A 16,584-nucleotide genomic window follows, 5' to 3' on the forward strand; every position below is an offset into this window, starting at 1 on the left:
CCGGCGCCACAGCGCCAGCATGGACTCGATCGAGCTGATCACCAAGAACTTGCAGGAGCACCTGTCCATCAACATCCTGGCCGACGCGCTGAACCGCCAGGATGACGCGGCCCGAATCTACTGGGGCACTGCGCCGACCGGCAAGCCGCACATCGGCTACTTCGTGCCGCTGGTGAAGATCGCCGAGTTCCTGAAGGCCGGCTGCCAGATGACCATCCTCTTTGCCGACCTGCACGCCTTCCTGGACCACAACAAGTCCACCCTGGACGTGCTGGAGCACCGCTCCTACTACTACGAGGTGCGTGCGCCGCCTCGGGGCCCATGTCGGCGCGCACATGCACACAGATGTCACACGCACACATGCGCACACGCACACACGCACGCACACACACACGCGCGCGCCATGGCACCCTGCACCGCCGTCTCCCGACCACCTCGACTCACCCCCGCCCGTCCGCAACACACACCTGCGCGCGCGCGTCATAACACCCCGCCCCCGCCGTGCCCCCTCGGCCCACGACACACACACACGCAGCGCGTCATCACCCAGGCCCTCGTGTCCATCGGCGTCCCCATCGACCAGCTCACCTTCTCGCGCGGCATGAGCTACCAGCTGAAGTCCGACTACTCGAAGGACGTGCTGCAGCTGTGCAAGCTGGTGTCGCTGGTGGATGCCAAGCGCGCCGGTGCCGAGGTCGTCAAGCAGGTGGACTCGCCCCTGCTGTCGGGCATGGTGTACCCCCTGCTGCAGGCCCTCGACGAGCAGTACCTCCTGGTGGACGCGCAATTTGGCGGCGTGGACCAGCGCAAGATCTTCACCTTCGCCTACATGTTCCTCCCGCGCCTGGGCTACCGCCGCCGGGCGCACCTGCTCAACCCCATGGTCCCCGGGCTGCAGGGGGCCAAGATGTCCGCCTCGCAGGCCGACTCCAAGATTGACCTGCTGGACTCGCGCGAGACCATCTTCTCCAAGATCGCCACGGCCCAGTGCTCCCCCGGCGAGATCGAGGGCAACCCGCTGCTCTGCTTCGCGCAGTATGTCCTCTTCCCGGCGCGCGCCCTGAACCCGGCCGGCGGCCCGGTGACCCTGGCCCCGGCGGCCGGCGGCGCCCCGCGCGCCTTCGACACCTTCGACCAGCTGCGCGACGCCTTCCAGGCCGGCGAGGTACGCCCGCCCGCCCGCGCACACACACACACACACACACACACACGCCTCGGCACCGGTCCGGGCCATGCCGCCCCCTTCCTCTTGCTGCTCCCCCCATGTGCTGCGCTCGGACGTTGCAAGGCACTGACTTTCCGGCGGCGGATGGGGATCTCCCCCCTCTTCCCCCTCCCTCCTCCTCCCCTGCCCCGGCCCACCATAGGTCACCCCCGACGACCTGCGCGCCCTGGTGTCGACCGGCATCTCGGACCTGATCGATCCCATCCGCGAGCAGTTCACCGGCGACGCGCGCTGGGCCGAGTCCGAGGCCAAGGGCTACCCCACGGCCGAGGCCACCGGGGCCGCCCCCTGCGACGACCTGCTCGACGAGCTGGCCGCCATGGACTCGGGCAAGATGACGGCGGAGCTGGTGGCCGCCGTGGCCGAGTGGAAGGCCGGGCGCACGGCCTCCTCGGATCTCGGGCCCCTGCGCCGGGCCGTGGCCCCGGCCCTGGCCCATGAGTATGCCCACCGTCTGGCCACGGCCTCCGGCGACCGGCTGGCCGCCTTCCGCGCCCGGCTGGCCGATCAGGCCCAGCTCCGGGCCCTGGTCCAGAGCGTGGCCAGCTATGTGGCCGAGCAGCCGGCCGCCGCCGGGGCGGCCGAGGTGGATGCCACCGCCGCCGGGCCGCTCGGGCTCGGGTCCGTGGCGGCCCTGCTGACGCAGCTCCTGTCGCGCCTGCAGCCGGTGGACACTGCCGCCGCCGCCGCCGGTGGGGAGGATGGCGCTGCCGGCCTCTCGGCCGTGGCCGCCGTGCAGGGGCCCCTGGCCCAGTCGGTGGCCGACATCGGCGCCAAGGCGCCCAACTGCGACTTCGTCGACATCGGCCGGACCCTGCTGGCCGACATGGCCAGCCTGGCCGGCCTGGTGGAGCGCATTTCCGCCAACCTCACCGACGCCGACCAGGTGGCCCCCCTGCTGCTGACCCTGTGCGTGCAGCTGAAGACCCTGAGCACCAACCTGAACAGCATGCGCCCGGCGTGCGATCAGTCGCTGTCGAAGTCGCGCGCGCGCGACTTCAAGGCCAAGCTCGACCAGCTGGCCGCCCTGGCGCAGGAGCTCCTGCCCGGGTGCACCCTGCTGGCTGGGCTGCTGCAGTGTGTGGCCGCGTGGCTCGGGGCCGCCCGGCGCCTCGGCACCGAGGGCACCCTGGCCGAGGTGGCCGGCCAGCAGCCGGTGCCGGCCTTCCTGGCCGCCGTGAATGCCGACCTGCTGGCCTTCCTGGACGGCTCGTCGCAGCTGATCCTCACCTTCCCGGCGGAGCTGCTGGCCCAGATCTTCGACGTGGCCAGCGACCTGAACACCGATGTCAGCGCCTTCATCGACACGCTGGACGCGCCGTTTGTCGGCTTCCTCAGCGCCGCCATGGCTGCCCTGGAGGCGGCTGCCTAAGCAGCGCGCGCGGGGGGGGCGGTGTGTATGTTGTTGTTGGTTGTTGGTTGTTGTTACGTGCACGGGCCTGGGCCTCTCCCTCCCTCTCCCTCTCCTTTCTCGCGGCCGATGCGGTGTGTGCGTGTGTCGATGTCACCACGCGCCTCCGCCGTCGGTGCGCGTCCCTCCCGCCGAGCGGGGCCCGGCCCTCCAGCGTGCGTGCGCACACACGAGCAGGGGTCTCCAGTCGGAATGACGGGCCCTCGGAAGAGAGAGGGGGAGAGGGATGCACAGACACGCTGCGCCGATACAAATATACATAGCTACACATGCACACATGTACTGCGCGCCAGCAACCAGCCCCTGGTGGTAGGGGACGGGGGGCTGGTCGAGCGAGCTCTCTGCCTCTCTCTCTCTCGGTCCTGGCGGAGGGTGTCGGGCAAAAAATCGGGCGCGGTTGGACCGCGGCTCGATCACGACCTGACCACGCTCGGGGGAGGGGAAGTGCCCCGGGGGGTGGGGGGGGGTGGGCGGGCCAAGAGGGCGGGGCGGGGATCTCATGCACCCGGCCGAGGGCCGTATATCCCCGAGTGGCGCCCCGCAGCCGGGCCAAGGGGGGGGGGGGTGTTTCAGATCGCGCCCCGGCCATCCTCGCCCCGCCCCTTGCCCATCTTCTCGCCCATCCCTCTCCCATCCTCTGGCCCCTCCCTCTTCCTCTCCCATCCTCTGGCCCCTCCCTCTTCCTCTCCCACCCCGCTATCCCCCCCCCCCTGCTGGACAGCGCACACCACCCCTGGCGCGCCATGCGCATCCCGCCGGGGCTCCTGCCCGGCATGGCCGACGGCCGGTACAACAATGCCCACCTAAAGACGGTTCTCAGTGGCCGGCCACAGAGCTGCGTCGTCCGGCGTGTCGAGGGGCAGTCCAGTCGCCCGGCGGCGGATTACGCCCTGGGCCTGCTGCAGCGCCTGGTCGAGGACACGAAGCGCGTGTTGGAATTGCGCGGCTGGCATGTGGGCCTGCTGAAGGAGTTCTACCCGAAGAACCCGCAGCTCCTGGTGCGTGCGACTCCCCAGAACAGCGGAGGGGCCGAAATACCGACCGCCCCGGTCTTGTCTCTTCGTGTGGCTCCCCCTCGATCGGTGGGGTACTGGTGATCACTCTCTGACGTGCGGCCTGACCTCGCTCTGTGCTCCGCCATTTTCTCCTCTGCTGCTGGCGAACTCCACTCAGGGGATGAACGTCAACTACGGTCAGACGATCCTCATTCGCCTGCGGCTCCCCGGCCGGGACAGTGCCTTCCTGGACTACGAGGACATCCTGGAGACCATGCTCCACGAGGTGCGCACCCTGGTGTCCCCCACCGCCCGCCCGACCACAGGGAGGGCGGGCGGAGCAATCCCGCCTCCTGCCTCCCATGAGGGGCTCCTCCTTCTCGGGCGTGCTTCCCTGCGTCTGGGCCCCTCTTTCTCACACACACACACACACACACATACACGGACACGCCTTTGGCCCTCTGGTCGCCTGCGCGCGCATGCGCTCACTGCACCGCCATCACCACCATCACATCATCGCACGCACATGCAGCTCGCACACAATGACATCGGCAAGCATGACGAAAGCTTCTTCGCTCTGTTGGAGGAGCTGCGCTTCGAGTGTGCCGCCGCCCGCGGGACGCTCGGCTTCTCGGTGGTCGCTCCGCGCGGCCGCGACCCCGGCACCCTGACGCCGGTGAGTCGACTGCTGTCGGGCAGCGGCGCGGCCGGCGGGCCTGGCGCCGCACATGCTGACGCGCCGGCGGCCGGCCCGGCCCGCGGGGTGCGTCTTGGTGCCACATCCAAGGCACGCCCGACGCCTGGGGGTCTGTCGGCCCGGCAGATGGCCGCGGCCGCCGCGCTACGGCGCTTTGCCGCGACCACCGGGTCGGCGCCCTCCGGCCGCCGGCTGGGCGGCCCTGCCAGCGAGGCGCATGCACGCTCGCCGGCCATGGCCGCGGCCGCGGCCGCGGCCCGTGCCCGCTATGGCCCACCGATCGGCGTGCCGGCCCCGGCCGAGGCGGAATGCTGCTCGGCCGACCGCCAGGCCGAGGCCCTGGGCGGCATCAGCCTGCCGGATCTATGCGCCCTCATTGACCTGACGCAGGAGGAGGCCGACGACCAGCCGGCCGGGCGAGACCCCCCCAGGCAGCCGGACTGCCGGGTCGAAATGGCCGCGGACCCTGTGCCGGTGGGCCTGGTCGTGTGTCTACTCTCTGACGAGGAGGATTCCCGGTCGTCGCGCTGAGGTGCAGCGTCCCCGTGGCGTGTGTCATGAAAAGCTGAAAAGAAAAATATAGCCAAAAAAGTAACCAACCCTCCCGCCTCCCGTGTGTTTGTCTTGGCGCCTGTCTCTGCGCCTGTTTCTGCGCCTGTCTCTGCGCCTGTCTCTGCGCTTGTTCCTGCGCTTGTTCCTGCGCTTGTTCCTGCGCTTGTCTCGGCGCTTGTCTCTGTCTCCGTTTTTGGATCTGTTCTTCTTTTTCGCAGGGGAGTCTCTCGCATACACGCACACTCGATGCACGTCACGCGCCAGCGGAGATTGGCAATGAGGAAGAGGCGAGCACATTAAGAGGGGGGGGGGGGGGACAAACCACAGTGTTGTTGAAGGGTTTTCGAGTGTATTATGATGTGTTTGGAGGGGCCTCCGCGCACTCCCTCCATCGAAGCGAGGAACTGGTCTGTCTCGTGGGGTAGGGTAGGGGGAGAGGGTGGGGAGGGAGTGGTGCTTCTCACGCAGCAACACGCGAACGTGTAGACACACAGGAGAGTGCACACGCGCGCGCGCGCAGGAGGGGGCTCGAGGAGAGTGGGACACCTGGCGTCATGTGCACATGGCGCGTGGTGGGAGGCAGTGATGGCCATGGCCAAGGGTCATGTGCCCCCGATGCCTGGGCCCCATCGGTGCGTGCCCTCTCGCCCTCGAGCCTAAGTCGGGGGGAGGGGGGTCCGCGGGAGGAGGAGCCGCATCACCCTGCCATCTTCTCCTCCTGGCCCTCTCTTCGGGGAAAAGGGAGCGCCCTGGCATGGGCGAGGGGGGGGGGGGGGGCAGGGCGGGGGAGCTATCAAGGAGGAGGAGGAAGAAGAGGAGGAGGGGAGAGAGAGGCACACCAGGAAGGAGGCGCAGCTCTCTAGAAAAGGCATGTGCCATGCTCTCAGGTGGACGCGGGGACGGTGGACGCCTCGGCCTCGGCACGGAAGGCCGAAGCAGCGGCCTCGGCAGCCGCGTCGTCGGCCTCGGCGGCCGCGGTGGCCGGCTCCTTGTCCTTCTTGGAGGACTTCTTGGAGGACTTGCCCTGCTTGGACAGCTCCTCGCGCTCGAGCTTGGCCTGGTCCAGCTCGCGCTTGATCTGGTCCTCGAAGGCGCGGACGTCCTCCTTGCTCATGCCGAGCCAGCGGTCCATGTAGCAGAAGATCTTGCGGTTGAACTGGAGAAGCATGTTGCGCTGGAACTGCGTGTGTGTGTGGGGGGGGGGGGGGGCATGTGTGCGTCCGCGCGCCCGCGCATCCGAAGGTGTATGGCCGGCATGATGATGGGACAGGCACAGCCAGCGACATTGCCCCCGGAGGGGAGGGGGGGGGAGGGGGACGAGAGGCCCGGCAAGAGGCATGGGAGGTGGGTGAACCGAAGCGCGTCAGCACATGACCGGCACAGGGGGGGGGGGGGTCAACCGAGGCGCGCTTGTGCACACATGCACACGCGTGTGAGGCGCACGCACGTTGATCATGTAGTTCTGAACCTTGGTCTCCAGGCCGAAGACGTTGAACTTCATCTCGACCAGCTTGTAGGCGGTGACGACCTCCGCATCATCGGCCAGGGTCTCCAGCCAGTCGGGCTTCAGGGGGGAAATGTTGGCACGCTCGCAGCCGACGAGCGAGGGATCGGACGCGGCATCATACGACTGCTTGTCCAGAAGGGGAGGGGACACGTCAGAACCGGCACACACACACACGAGGGTACCCGACCGATGGCGGGGACCGGCCACCGGGATGCACAGGCCCATGGGGATGCCCCCCGGGAGGAGGGCGGTCACATGGCGGCGAGGGGGAGAGAAAGAAAGGCCCACGCATGGCACGACGCACGTCGGGCTCGACCTTGTCGGTGACGATGTTGATGTAGTCGACAACGCGGTTCTTCAGCCGGCTGCCACTCAGGTTGTGGGCCTGCAACCGGTGTCCACACGATCGCGGCCCGGCAGCCGGGACGCCGCAAGGGGAAACAGCCACGGGAAGGCACAAGTGTCAGATGAGCAGGGACCGGGTGCATGTGGGCGGAGGAGGGGGGCAGGAGATGCGCCACGCGGCCATCCGCCCGCGGGACGCACATTCTCCTGATGGCCCTTGTCGGCCGCGTGGATGGTGGTGATGGTAAGCTCGAAGCGATCCCCGAGGAAGGGGTTCTTCAGGACTGGACACACGTGTTAGCCATGGCTCGCAAGGAGGGGGAGGGGGGGAGGGGGAGAGAAAACATGGGACATCCCTCCGACACGGTGGCCGGGGGCGTGGCAATGGAAACGCACCGGTCTTGGTGTAGGGGAAGCCGTTCCAGGCGTCCTCAATCAGGATGAGCGAGCTGGCCGGAGCCAGGACCTGGACATACTTGGGCACACGACTGCGCATGCGCACAGCCGGGGCAGGACCGGGCCCCGGGCACGAGGAGGGCATGACAGTTAGTCACGGACTAGACGCGCGCGCGCGCGCGATCGGGAAGAAGAGGCGGCGCGCGGCCGGCCGGGGGGCCGCGGCGAAGGGAGACACGCACGTGCCGAGGTGGTAGATCTTCTGGGTGTACTGGCCCTTGCCGAGGACGGGATCGTCATAGGGCTCGTTCTTCAGGATCTCGACACCGGCATCGCCGGAGGTCTCCTCCTTGGACATCTCGGCCACGCAGAAGAGCTGCGCGATGTCATACTGCAGGCAGGCCGGCGGCCGGCGAACGGGATGCGGCAGGGGGAGGGCGCCGTTAATGATCACTCCTCCCGGGTGGCATGCGGGTGGTGTGGATGTGTGTGCGGGGAGGTGATGGCAGGCCGCATGCGGGGTGCTTCCTGGCGGGTGCGCGTGCATGTGGAAAATACGCACGTTGTCAAGGGAAATGGGCACCGGGATGCGGCTGACAGGGGACCAGGCGCAGGAGGGACGACGAGCACGGGTCAGCCAAGGGGAGGGGTGAGGGTGAAAGGGGGGGCCGAGCAGGGGGGCCGAGCAGGGTGTCCAGCGCGAGTACGCACAACTCACGAATCATCACCATGGTTGCGATGGGGCGATGGAAGGCGGGCGGGGGCGCGGGGAATGGGGGGGGGGAGGAGGCGCGCGGAGGGGGGGGGGGTGGGGCGAGGATCGGGAGGGGAAGATCGGGGGCGTTGCGCGATCCCGCCGGGGCGGCGAACCCCCCCTCGACGGCCCCCAAAAAAAGTCCCCCCCTTGTCACGAGCCGGGCTGCCCGCAAGCACAAAGGCCCGCGGCTGCTGGCAGACACTCGCCCACGCCGGCATCGTTGCCAGCGGGCGCGAGCGGGACAAAGAAAGGCAGCGGGCGGGGGGGGGGGAGAGAGGCAACGCAAGAAAGGGAGACAGCGAGCAAAAGCGCGAGACGGGACGCGAGGGAACGTCGGTGGACGCACAGGCACAGGGGGGGGGACGAGGCCGGAGGCCGCGCCCGCAAGGAGTGGCACCTTGCATGGGTAATCGTCGGGGAAACGACACCGGCCCGTAGCCCCGGCCCGCGCCGGCAAACTAGCGTAAGCTGCCGGGCATGTCTCGCAACGCACAGCCACGGCGCCAAGGGGGGGGGGGCGGAGTGCGCGTGCGTGTGCGCGTAAGCCCGCGCCCAGACTAGATGGGGGAGGGGCACCACGCGCCCGGGCCCCCGGTCGGGCCGAGAAAAGACCGAGCGGTCACACACAGGGGCGCCCCCGCCGCCGCCCGGCCTCGCACCCCGTCCAGGAGGGCGGCACCGGCACACGCACGGGAACCTCACGGCAGCGAACGAGCGCCGGGCCCCTTGGTGGGTGCGCAAGGGGAAGAAAAAAAAAAAACAATAACACCAGGCGGCCCAGGTGTGGGGCGGCGCGCGGTCCCCCAGAGGGGAGCCCGAAGAACACGGCCGAATTCGGGTCATGCTTCTTCCGGGCGAGGGCGCGCGGGGCGCGCGGGGGGGGGGGGGGGGGGGGGGGGGGGGGGGGGGGGCCCGCCGGGGGGGGCCCCCGCCGGGGGGGGGGGGGGGGGGGGGGGGGGGCATGCGCCCGGCCGGCGCGGACAGCCCACGCCGGGGCCGCAGCGGCGGAGAAGGATCCAGCAGGTGGCCGCGGTCAGGTTCGCCCCCCGCCCCCTCGCTGCGCGTGTGACGCGCCTCCGCTGAGAGATCGTCCCGGCTCTCGACCGGGCTCCGGCGTCGGCCGCCCCGGCGGCACACGGGTGCGCGTACGGCCCGGTCCGGCCCTCGCGCCCGCCAAGACGCCGCGAGATGCAGCGGCGGGGGCGGGGCGTCTCCCGAATTCAAACTCCGCCAATTCCAAGCCGCGCCTGAGACGCTCCCGCGCAGGCAGGCGGCCAGGGCGGCCGGCCGGCCGGCGGCGGGGTTGACGAGAGGAAAAAAAGGAAGCGAAAAGGCCCGGCGGTGGTCAGGGGGCCCAAGAAAAAGAGACATTATAAAGCCGATAAATATTGGCCCTCGCACCGAGTTTTCGCATGCCCAGGGAGAGGAGGGGCCTCTGTGGCCGCACGCTCGCGCACATGCTGATATCCATATGCGGCTTCCCTTCCCGCCGTCTCGGCCCCGGGGCCCCGCCCGGAGCGGGCAAGTCCGGCGACTGGGGGCGGAATTTTTTGGACCCCCGGTCGCCCGATGCCCGGCCGCGCCGCCGACAAGGGGACGGGCGCCTGCGGCGGCGCAAGTGGAATGCATTCTCTTTCCCGGTTGTCTCCCCCCCCCCCCCCGGCCCCAGCGCTTGGAGCCCGGCCCCCGCCCCCCGCCCCCCTTCTCCACACCCGAGGGCGGGCGGCAGAAGGCGGGGCACCGTTGGGCCACCTCCACCACGCGTCCCGGCGGGCGGCGGCTCCAAGGCCGGGCGCGGCTCCGGAGAAAAGGCCCGCATTAATTGCCGTCATATTGCCTGCTGCGTTCCTGGCGGCCCAACCGGACCGGGGGCCCGGCGAGCGCGTGCGCGCGGCTCCGGGGCGCCACCGCGCCCACGCGAGGGCCGCGCTGGGCCGGGCCGTCAGGCCGTCGGGTGCCGCGCGCGCACGCACGCCCCCGGGGGGGGGGGGGACAACGCGCGCTGGCGGCCGGCGCCGGACGACATCGCGCGCCCCCGGGCCTTGCGCATGCTCGCTCGCGCCCCCTACCGGGGGGGGGGGATGGATGGGCCCGGCCTTTTTCCCGGGGCCGCCTCCCTCCCCCGCCCCACCACACACATGCACACCCAGACACACGTAGGATGTGCCCCCCGGGGGCCGGCGGGTTGGATGCACGGCGGCCTGCACATTGGCGCGTGCGGCGTTGTCGCAGGGTCGTCGCGAGGCCGTGCAGAGAGCCGGGCGCGCCCCACACGCGGCCGCGCACGCCATGGGGCTCTCAACACGTAGGCCCCCCCGGGGCGGGGGCGGGGGCGGGGGCGGGGGCGGGGACTTACCAGGAATCGTGACACCGCGTCGGCACCCGCGAGGGATGCCCGCGCTGCCCTGCCCCCGAAGACCGGGCAGCTGGTGGCCGGCCGTGTGCGTGCTCGGGGCCCGGGGACGCCCGGCCCGGCCCGGCCCGGCCCGGCCCCCCATTCTCCGCCCCAGGCCCTTGCTGCCGAGCCCTGTGCCGGCCGGCGCGATCCAAGCGCACATGCAGCCCCGCGTCGCCGACCGCACTTCCACGGGCCGGCTGGCTCACGGCGAGGGGGGCGAAGGATGCCAGAACCGGCGCGTGGGTTGACACAACAGTTGGTAGTTCCGTTGCCGCGGCGTCCGTGCAGCAGAGCACGGCGGCCGCCGCGCCGGTCGGCGTGTCCGGGCACCGCCCCACAACTCGCGGCAGCCAACGCGCCGCGAATGGCCTTTCGAAGGCACGCGCGCGCGCCACATGACACGCCCATACCAACGGATCGCACTGTTGTGTGCCGCGCCCCCTGTTCCGTGCGGCTCCCTGGCCGCCAGCCACCCCTCGGGCTCCGTGCTGGCGGGGATCCCCCCCCCCCGGCCGCGGGAGGGAGAGCAGCCCCGCACCGACGACGGTCCCCGCCGTGGCAGATGCCCCCCGCCCCCCCCCCCCCCCCCCGGCCCCCGTGGGGGGGGGGCCCCCCCCCCCCCCCCCCGGCGGGGGAGACACCCCCCCCCCCCCCACCCGCCCCCCCCCCCGGCGACAGCAGGGAGGCCCAGCACGGGGGCCCCCCCCCCCCCCCCGGGCCGGAGCTCTCTCTCTACTCCCTGGCGCAGAGAGTCTAGGAGGGTGTATTGATGGGGGGTGAGAAAAAAAAAAGAAGAAGGAAGGCACGTCCCGAGAGGCGCAGCCCGCTGTGTCGCGCGTGCGAGTCCGGCGGCGTGCCCCCGTCTCTCCGGGCCCGGGTGTTTCGGCCGCGCTGCCATATGCCAAGCGCGCTGGACGACCGAGGAGCAGGTCCCAGAGAGAAGGGCCTACACCAGGGCAGGCCCAGCCTCCAGGGCATGCCCCGCGCTGCGCTCCGCCTCGGCCAGTTCCTGCTCCACGCGGTCCAGGTTCTTCTGTGCATCGATCATCTCTACACGCGAGGGCAGGGCGGGGAGGGAGTGGGCGGAACGGAGGTCAGACATCACCAGCATAAAGAGGCAGGCATCACCCGGAGAAGGGAGAGGAAAGGCAAGGAAAGCGGTGTGTGTGTGTGGGGGGGGGGGGGGGAGGAGCCTCACCCCCTTCCCGGCTTCCTGGGATGGCCATATACGCACCGAGTAGCGCGAGCTCGGCCACCTTGATCTCGCGCTGGCGCGACCGATAGCGCCCAATATACAGCCCGAGGAAGATGATGAGGATGACCCTGCGGAAGGTCATCGGATTGCGCAAATGTTCCCGGTAGATCTCCACCACCTCCTCCTTGGAGTTGGTGACAAACATCTGCCGCATCCACCGGGGCATGCGCACCACCGAGTGCGAGGGAAGCAGGATCCCATCCGGCCGGAAGTCCGGCAGGTGGGAGGGGTCGGTCTTGGACGCGGCGGCCAGCTTCTCCGCGTCCACCGGCGACACGAACGCCGACGGGGGGATCGGCTTCATCATGCTCGGGGTGATCTCGGCCGGCCGCGGCTCCAGCCGGATGCCGGCCACCCGCGGCGGGTACATGTGCAGGGCCGCCGCACGCCGGGTCATGCTATCCGGCGGCGGGGCGGTGGGTGCCGCCGTCGCCCCGGGGGTGGTCGCAGCCTCGGCCTCCGGGCCGGCGGCAGCCTCGCCAACCGCCGCCGCCGTCGCCGTCGCGGGCGGCACGTCAGACGTGGTGGCGGTGGCGAACAGGCGGAGGGGGGCCACCGCGATCCGGCCACCCGCCAGGGGGAGCCGGCCAGGCAGGAGGGCGCTCCGGGCAAGCATGCTTCAGAGAGGCGAGGGGGGGAAGGGCAAGAAAGAGGCGAAAAGATCCGACGGCGTGCTGGAGTAAGAGTAGGAGGGGGCGGGGGGGGGGGGGGGGAGAGGGGAGGACGGGCACGGAGTGCCGTGGCCTGGCGGCCAGGCGGCGCCGCGGTGGGCGGACTTGTGGACACCTCGATCGGCCGGCCACCGGGAACATGTGCGCCCGGGTGTCCGTGCCGCGGCGGCCACCCCGTCCCTGGCAAGAGGCCCTGTGCCAGCACGTTGGGGAGGGGGGGGGGGCGGGTCTGGGGTCCTCCCCCTGGGACCCAGTTGCCAACGGATGCCGGTCGGCTGCCGGTCGGCTGCCGGCGCGTCCCGGGCCGATCGGCCCGAAAGTCACCCTGGCGCCGGCCCCCCTCCCCGTGGCCGGGCCGATCTTCAGCACCCTCCCCCTCTCTCTCCCCCTCCCCGCCGCTCCTTCTATCTCCCTCCCCCCCCCTCCTTCGAGAACAAGGCGCCATGACCAGTCGCGCCATCGGACAGGTGGGCTTCGTGCGCGGGGCCTCCACGGTGGCCCTCGCGCCGCTGGTGGCGAGCCAGCCTCCCCCGCCGGCGGCCGATGCCCTGGCCGGGCAGCTGGAGCGCCTGGCACTGGGGCAGCCCGGCGCCGCGGCCGCCAGCCTCCTCGGCCCGTGGATGGCCTGCACGGCCGACGAGGGCCCCAGCGAGCGGTGGCTCGTTCGCCGCGAGCTCGTCGAGCGCCCGCGTCCCTCGGCCCCCCCGGCCTCGGGCGCACCCCATGCTGGCAAGATCCCGGCGGTGGACCTGGCCAGCGAGGACAGCGAGGCCAGCGACGACGAGGACCCGGCCGAGGCCCGGCGCCCTGCCGGCCCCCCCGGCCCGGCCTCCCACCGGCGGTACATCCTCTGGGAATATCACTGCCTGTATGACCCGCTCTGGCAGGTGCCGGTGGTTTACTTCCGGGCCCTGGACCCGGGCCCGGGGGTCCGCCCGCCGGCCGGCAGCACCTTACGCTGTCTGTGCGCCCTGGAGGCCCGGCGCCTGGCCGGGGTGTCAATCGAGGGGATCCTGGCCGGCCAGCCAGCACCGCAGGCCGCCGGGTCGTGCGGCTGGCCCGGGCCCTGCGCCAAGGTGTCCCCGGGGGCCGGGCTACTGGGCGGGCACCTGGCTTGCGCCTGTGTCCGGGAGTGGCCCTGGCCCGGGGAGCTCCCCTTCGATCTGGGCTTGCGTCTGGACGCCGCACGGCTTGGCTTCGACCCCGCCGAGCTGACCCCCCTGCATGGGGATATGTATGGGCTGCTGGCCGAGCGCCGGGCCCCGGTGACTGCCGGCAGCCCGGCCAGCCTGGTGTCCGGCCAGCCAACCCTGTCGGTGGAGGTGCGCACGCCGCCTTCGTGTTTTTTTTCCCGCACGCGCGCGCGCGCCCCCTCGCAACATGTGCCTCGCTCTGTGTTGCTGGTTGTGGTGCCTGCCTCGGCCTCAGGTCGCCTGACTTCGCCTCATTGATCAACTCCGCCTCGCCCCCCCCCGTCACCGTGCGCCCCCGTCTCACCTCGCCCATATATAGACGCACCCGTACCTACGGCGCCCGTACTTCATGGTCCACCCCTGCCAAACTGGCCGGCAGATGGCCGACCTGCTGGACGACGCGACTGCCGGGCCCGAGCGCTACATGTCGGCCTTCCTGGCCGTGGCCGCGGCCGGCCTCGGCGGCCAGGCATGCATCTGCCAGTTGACGCTGCATGCCAGCCTTGGAGCTCCGACCGAGCCCCCTGCGTCTCAATAAAGGTGAAGAAACATCAGCCCCGGCGCCATGGCCAAAGGCAGAGGGGCAGAGATGCCATGTGCACATGTATTGTTTTCGTGTGTCCTCCGACACCCCCGGCCGCCACCTCTCGGAGGGCGGGGGGGAGACGGCGCGCTACTTGGCCCCGGGCAGCGGGGCCCAGTGCCCGCCCCGGCGGGGGACCGCCTGCCGAGTGGTCCCCTCACCGGGGGACGTGTACACCGACATCGGGGTGCTGACAGACCCCCGGCCGGGGGCCGGGGCCGGGGCCGGGGGGCCCGCGGCCGAGGCCACCGGGGCCGCCACATTCGCCACCGCTAGCCGGCCGCGGGATTGGAGATTCCGCGCGGCCGTGAAAGCCCCCCGGGTGGGGGCCTGGCAGATGGCACACGTGTTGTCCCCACCGCGGAAGCGCCGCAGGGCACACCGCTCGCAGAAAATGTGCCCGCAGGGGGTCTTCACCGGGGACACGAACACCTGTCGGCAGATGAAGCAAGCGAAGGGGTCCTCCTCGTCGGGCTCCTCGGCGGCCGTCGCCTTCGGGGCCGCCCCGACCGAAGTCCCAGTCAGCGGGTCATACCGGCGCGCCTCATAGTCCGTCATCTCGCCGATGTTGCGCAGGATGTCTGAGCCCAGCACCGCCCGGTCAGCAGGGAGGCCCAGCACGGGGGAGGAAAGGCAGAAGGAAGGGCCAAAGAGAGGAAGAAAGAAAGCCGCCCACAGCCCGCCCGGCCCGCTCCCGGGCATGCATTGCGCCACGCACCCTCGCGCTTCTTCCTCTGCTCGCGGTCCCACTCTTGCTCCAGCTGCCAGCCGGACTTGTAGTTGCTGCGGTCGTGAAGGAAAATGCAGTTGTCTGCCAGACAAACGTCCCGGCGCCAGACACCAGGGCAGGAGGGGGAGTGGGGAACGTCAGCCGGCGCACCAATCAGCCACATGAAGAGGGGGGGGGGGGAGGAGAGCCCCAGCCGCCGGAGGGCATGGGCACGCACCGCCAAAGCCACAGTAGCCCGTCTCCTTGTAGTCCTTGCACACATCGGGCTGATAGTCAAAGCGCACGGTGGACGACAGGTGCGCATTGGCACGCTGGGGCCCGACGCTGAAAGGGGAAAGGAGGGGAGCCAGAGCAAACGGCATGTCGTATCAGTGCCAGGCGTGCGCATGAGCAAATGGAAGAGAGGGACAGGGAGGAAAGGAAAAGAAAAAAAGAAACAAAGAAGAAGGACCCCCGCCCTGGCCGGCCCCCGCCCTCATCGGGTCTCACGGCATACCGGTACTTGGCCCCGTGGGAGGTGCTCTCGGCGTCCACCCGGCCGAGGCCGAACTTGATCATGCCCGACTGGCCGCGGTAGACATTGTCCACCTCGCCCCGCTCGATGGCCTCGCGGGTGATTTGCAGCTGCCGCTGGTACAGGGCCTCGGCGTCGCGATCGGTCTCCGTGTCATAGTCCCGGCCGCTGGATCGGGTCTCCTCGCTCTGTTGCAACGACAGCGGGGCCGCCATGTTCGAGGCGGAGTACGTGTGCAGGACCGACGTCGAGCCGACCGCGTCGTCGCCGCCAATCGGCGCCCGGTCCTCCTCCAGCGGGGTATACCGGGGGGCGATGTCCTGTGTGTGTGTGTGTGTGTGTGTGTGTGTGTGTGTGTGCAGAAGGGGTAAGGGGGGGGGGGTGCGCGCCATTCGGGGGAGCTGTCAGATGCCGGGGCCCGAACATCGGGGCCGGGCAGCCAGTGGCGCCCAGGGAGAGGAGCAGAAAGGGGGGAGAGAGAGAGAGAGAGGGAAACAAGATGTACGTACCCGGGTGGAGATGACACTGCGTCGGGGCCGCTGTGTGGTCCGAGGCGCGAGAATGTCATCATCGCCATCGGACTCGGCACCGAGGGCGGCAGCCGCCGCCTGGGCCGAAGGGGCCGCGGGGGTGTCTGTATCGGGCAAGAGAGCCGGTGTGAGATACCGCGGAGGAGGCATAAGACGCCACGGGGGGAGGGAGAAGGGAAGAAAAAAAATGGGGAGCAGGGCATGTGGCGCACCGTCGGCCGGGTCGTCCTTTTGCCGGGCATTCCGCCGGCCGCGCGCCGCGCGTGCCTTAAATGCGGATGCCGTGCTCGAGATGGACTTCTTGAAGGTGACGCGTGGCGGGGCGTCGGCCGGTGGCGGGGCGTCGGCCGGTGGCGGGGCGGCGTCGCGGCCCGCACTTGGCGGAGTGCCGCCATCTTGCTGGGGGGCCATGGTGGAAGCGTGGGCTGGGAGGGAGGGGGAAGGGAGGGGGAAGAGCCGAAAAGGGAGGAGGGAGAGGCGGGGTGGGTTGTCCCGCAGGCTCTTCCCGGCGAGTGCCCTGGTCGCCGCCCGATGATACCGAGCCGGGCGGACTCTAGCGCACCCACAAACGCAGATCGCCCCCCCCCCCCCTCGCCTCCCTTCGCCCGGTGTCCGGGGGGGGGGGGGGAAGTGCCTGCGGGACGATCGGCGACATGAAGAGGAACACGTGAGAGGAATGCAGTGGCATCTGGGCCCGCACATCACCGGAACCGCGTGCGCGTGCGGCGGTCCCGCCGCGCGCCCGGACCCGCCGCACCCCCTGGCGGAGCTGGGGCCCATGCGTCGAGATGCCGGCCGGGGGGAGGGAGAGATCTCCCCCTCCCC

At 70.7% G+C, this 16,584-nt stretch overlaps 7 protein-coding genes across 7 annotated transcripts in view; 4 read left to right on the top strand and 3 right to left on the bottom strand.

Annotated features, from left to right (window-relative positions):
* Window positions 1-19: 19 nt before the first annotated feature.
* On the top strand, window positions 20-2,597 carry H696_06033 (hypothetical protein; the record flags this gene model as incomplete). The annotated part of the gene is made up of 3 exons (XM_009499800.1): window positions 20-298; window positions 536-1,165; window positions 1,368-2,597. 3 exons carry the CDS (start codon window positions 20-22, stop codon window positions 2,595-2,597), a joined length of 2,139 nt encoding a protein of 712 aa, XP_009498075.1.
* A 657-nt stretch (window positions 2,598-3,254) lies between these two features.
* H696_06034 (hypothetical protein) lies at window positions 3,255-4,927 on the top strand. The gene is made up of 3 exons (XM_009499801.1): window positions 3,255-3,634; window positions 3,810-3,917; window positions 4,164-4,927. The coding sequence occupies exons 1-3, from the start codon at window positions 3,380-3,382 to the stop codon at window positions 4,857-4,859; spliced, it is 1,059 nt and encodes a 352-aa protein (XP_009498076.1). The 5' UTR covers window positions 3,255-3,379; the 3' UTR covers window positions 4,860-4,927.
* A 295-nt stretch (window positions 4,928-5,222) lies between these two features.
* Window positions 5,223-7,906, bottom strand: H696_06035 (hypothetical protein). The gene is made up of 8 exons (XM_009499802.1): window positions 7,840-7,906; window positions 7,691-7,721; window positions 7,371-7,519; window positions 7,129-7,220; window positions 6,934-7,016; window positions 6,692-6,772; window positions 6,328-6,510; window positions 5,223-6,060 (listed from the first exon to the last, which is right to left on the bottom strand). The coding sequence occupies exons 1-8, from the start codon at window positions 7,857-7,859 to the stop codon at window positions 5,764-5,766; spliced, it is 936 nt and encodes a 311-aa protein (XP_009498077.1). The 5' UTR covers window positions 7,860-7,906; the 3' UTR covers window positions 5,223-5,763.
* Window positions 7,907-11,032: 3,126 nt separating this feature from the next.
* On the bottom strand, window positions 11,033-12,240 carry H696_06036 (hypothetical protein). The gene is made up of 2 exons (XM_009499803.1): window positions 11,518-12,240; window positions 11,033-11,333 (listed from the first exon to the last, which is right to left on the bottom strand). Exons 1-2 carry the CDS (start codon window positions 12,152-12,154, stop codon window positions 11,230-11,232), a joined length of 741 nt encoding a protein of 246 aa, XP_009498078.1. The 5' UTR covers window positions 12,155-12,240; the 3' UTR covers window positions 11,033-11,229.
* A 412-nt stretch (window positions 12,241-12,652) lies between these two features.
* On the top strand, window positions 12,653-13,940 carry H696_06037 (hypothetical protein; the record flags this gene model as incomplete). The annotated part of the gene is made up of 2 exons (XM_009499804.1): window positions 12,653-13,531; window positions 13,722-13,940. The coding sequence occupies 2 exons, from the start codon at window positions 12,653-12,655 to the stop codon at window positions 13,938-13,940; spliced, it is 1,098 nt and encodes a 365-aa protein (XP_009498079.1).
* A 135-nt stretch (window positions 13,941-14,075) lies between these two features.
* Window positions 14,076-16,170, bottom strand: H696_06038 (hypothetical protein; the record flags this gene model as incomplete). The annotated part of the gene is made up of 6 exons (XM_009499805.1): window positions 14,076-14,566; window positions 14,704-14,796; window positions 14,933-15,039; window positions 15,212-15,549; window positions 15,739-15,863; window positions 15,972-16,170. 6 exons carry the CDS (start codon window positions 16,168-16,170, stop codon window positions 14,076-14,078), a joined length of 1,353 nt encoding a protein of 450 aa, XP_009498080.1.
* A 265-nt stretch (window positions 16,171-16,435) lies between these two features.
* Window positions 16,436-16,584, top strand: part of H696_06039 (hypothetical protein) — a gene marked incomplete at both ends in the record, with an annotated part of 4,252 nt that continues 4,103 nt past the window's right edge. The window contains one exon of the mRNA XM_009499806.1: window positions 16,436-16,473. Within this exon, the coding sequence (XP_009498081.1) occupies window positions 16,436-16,473 (38 nt within the window). The remainder of the gene's footprint in view (window positions 16,474-16,584) is intronic.

This window comes from Fonticula alba (genome assembly GCF_000388065.1).
Source record: "Fonticula alba strain ATCC 38817 unplaced genomic scaffold supercont2.17, whole genome shotgun sequence".
In the NCBI taxonomy this organism is placed as follows: domain Eukaryota; order Rotosphaerida; family Fonticulaceae; genus Fonticula; species Fonticula alba.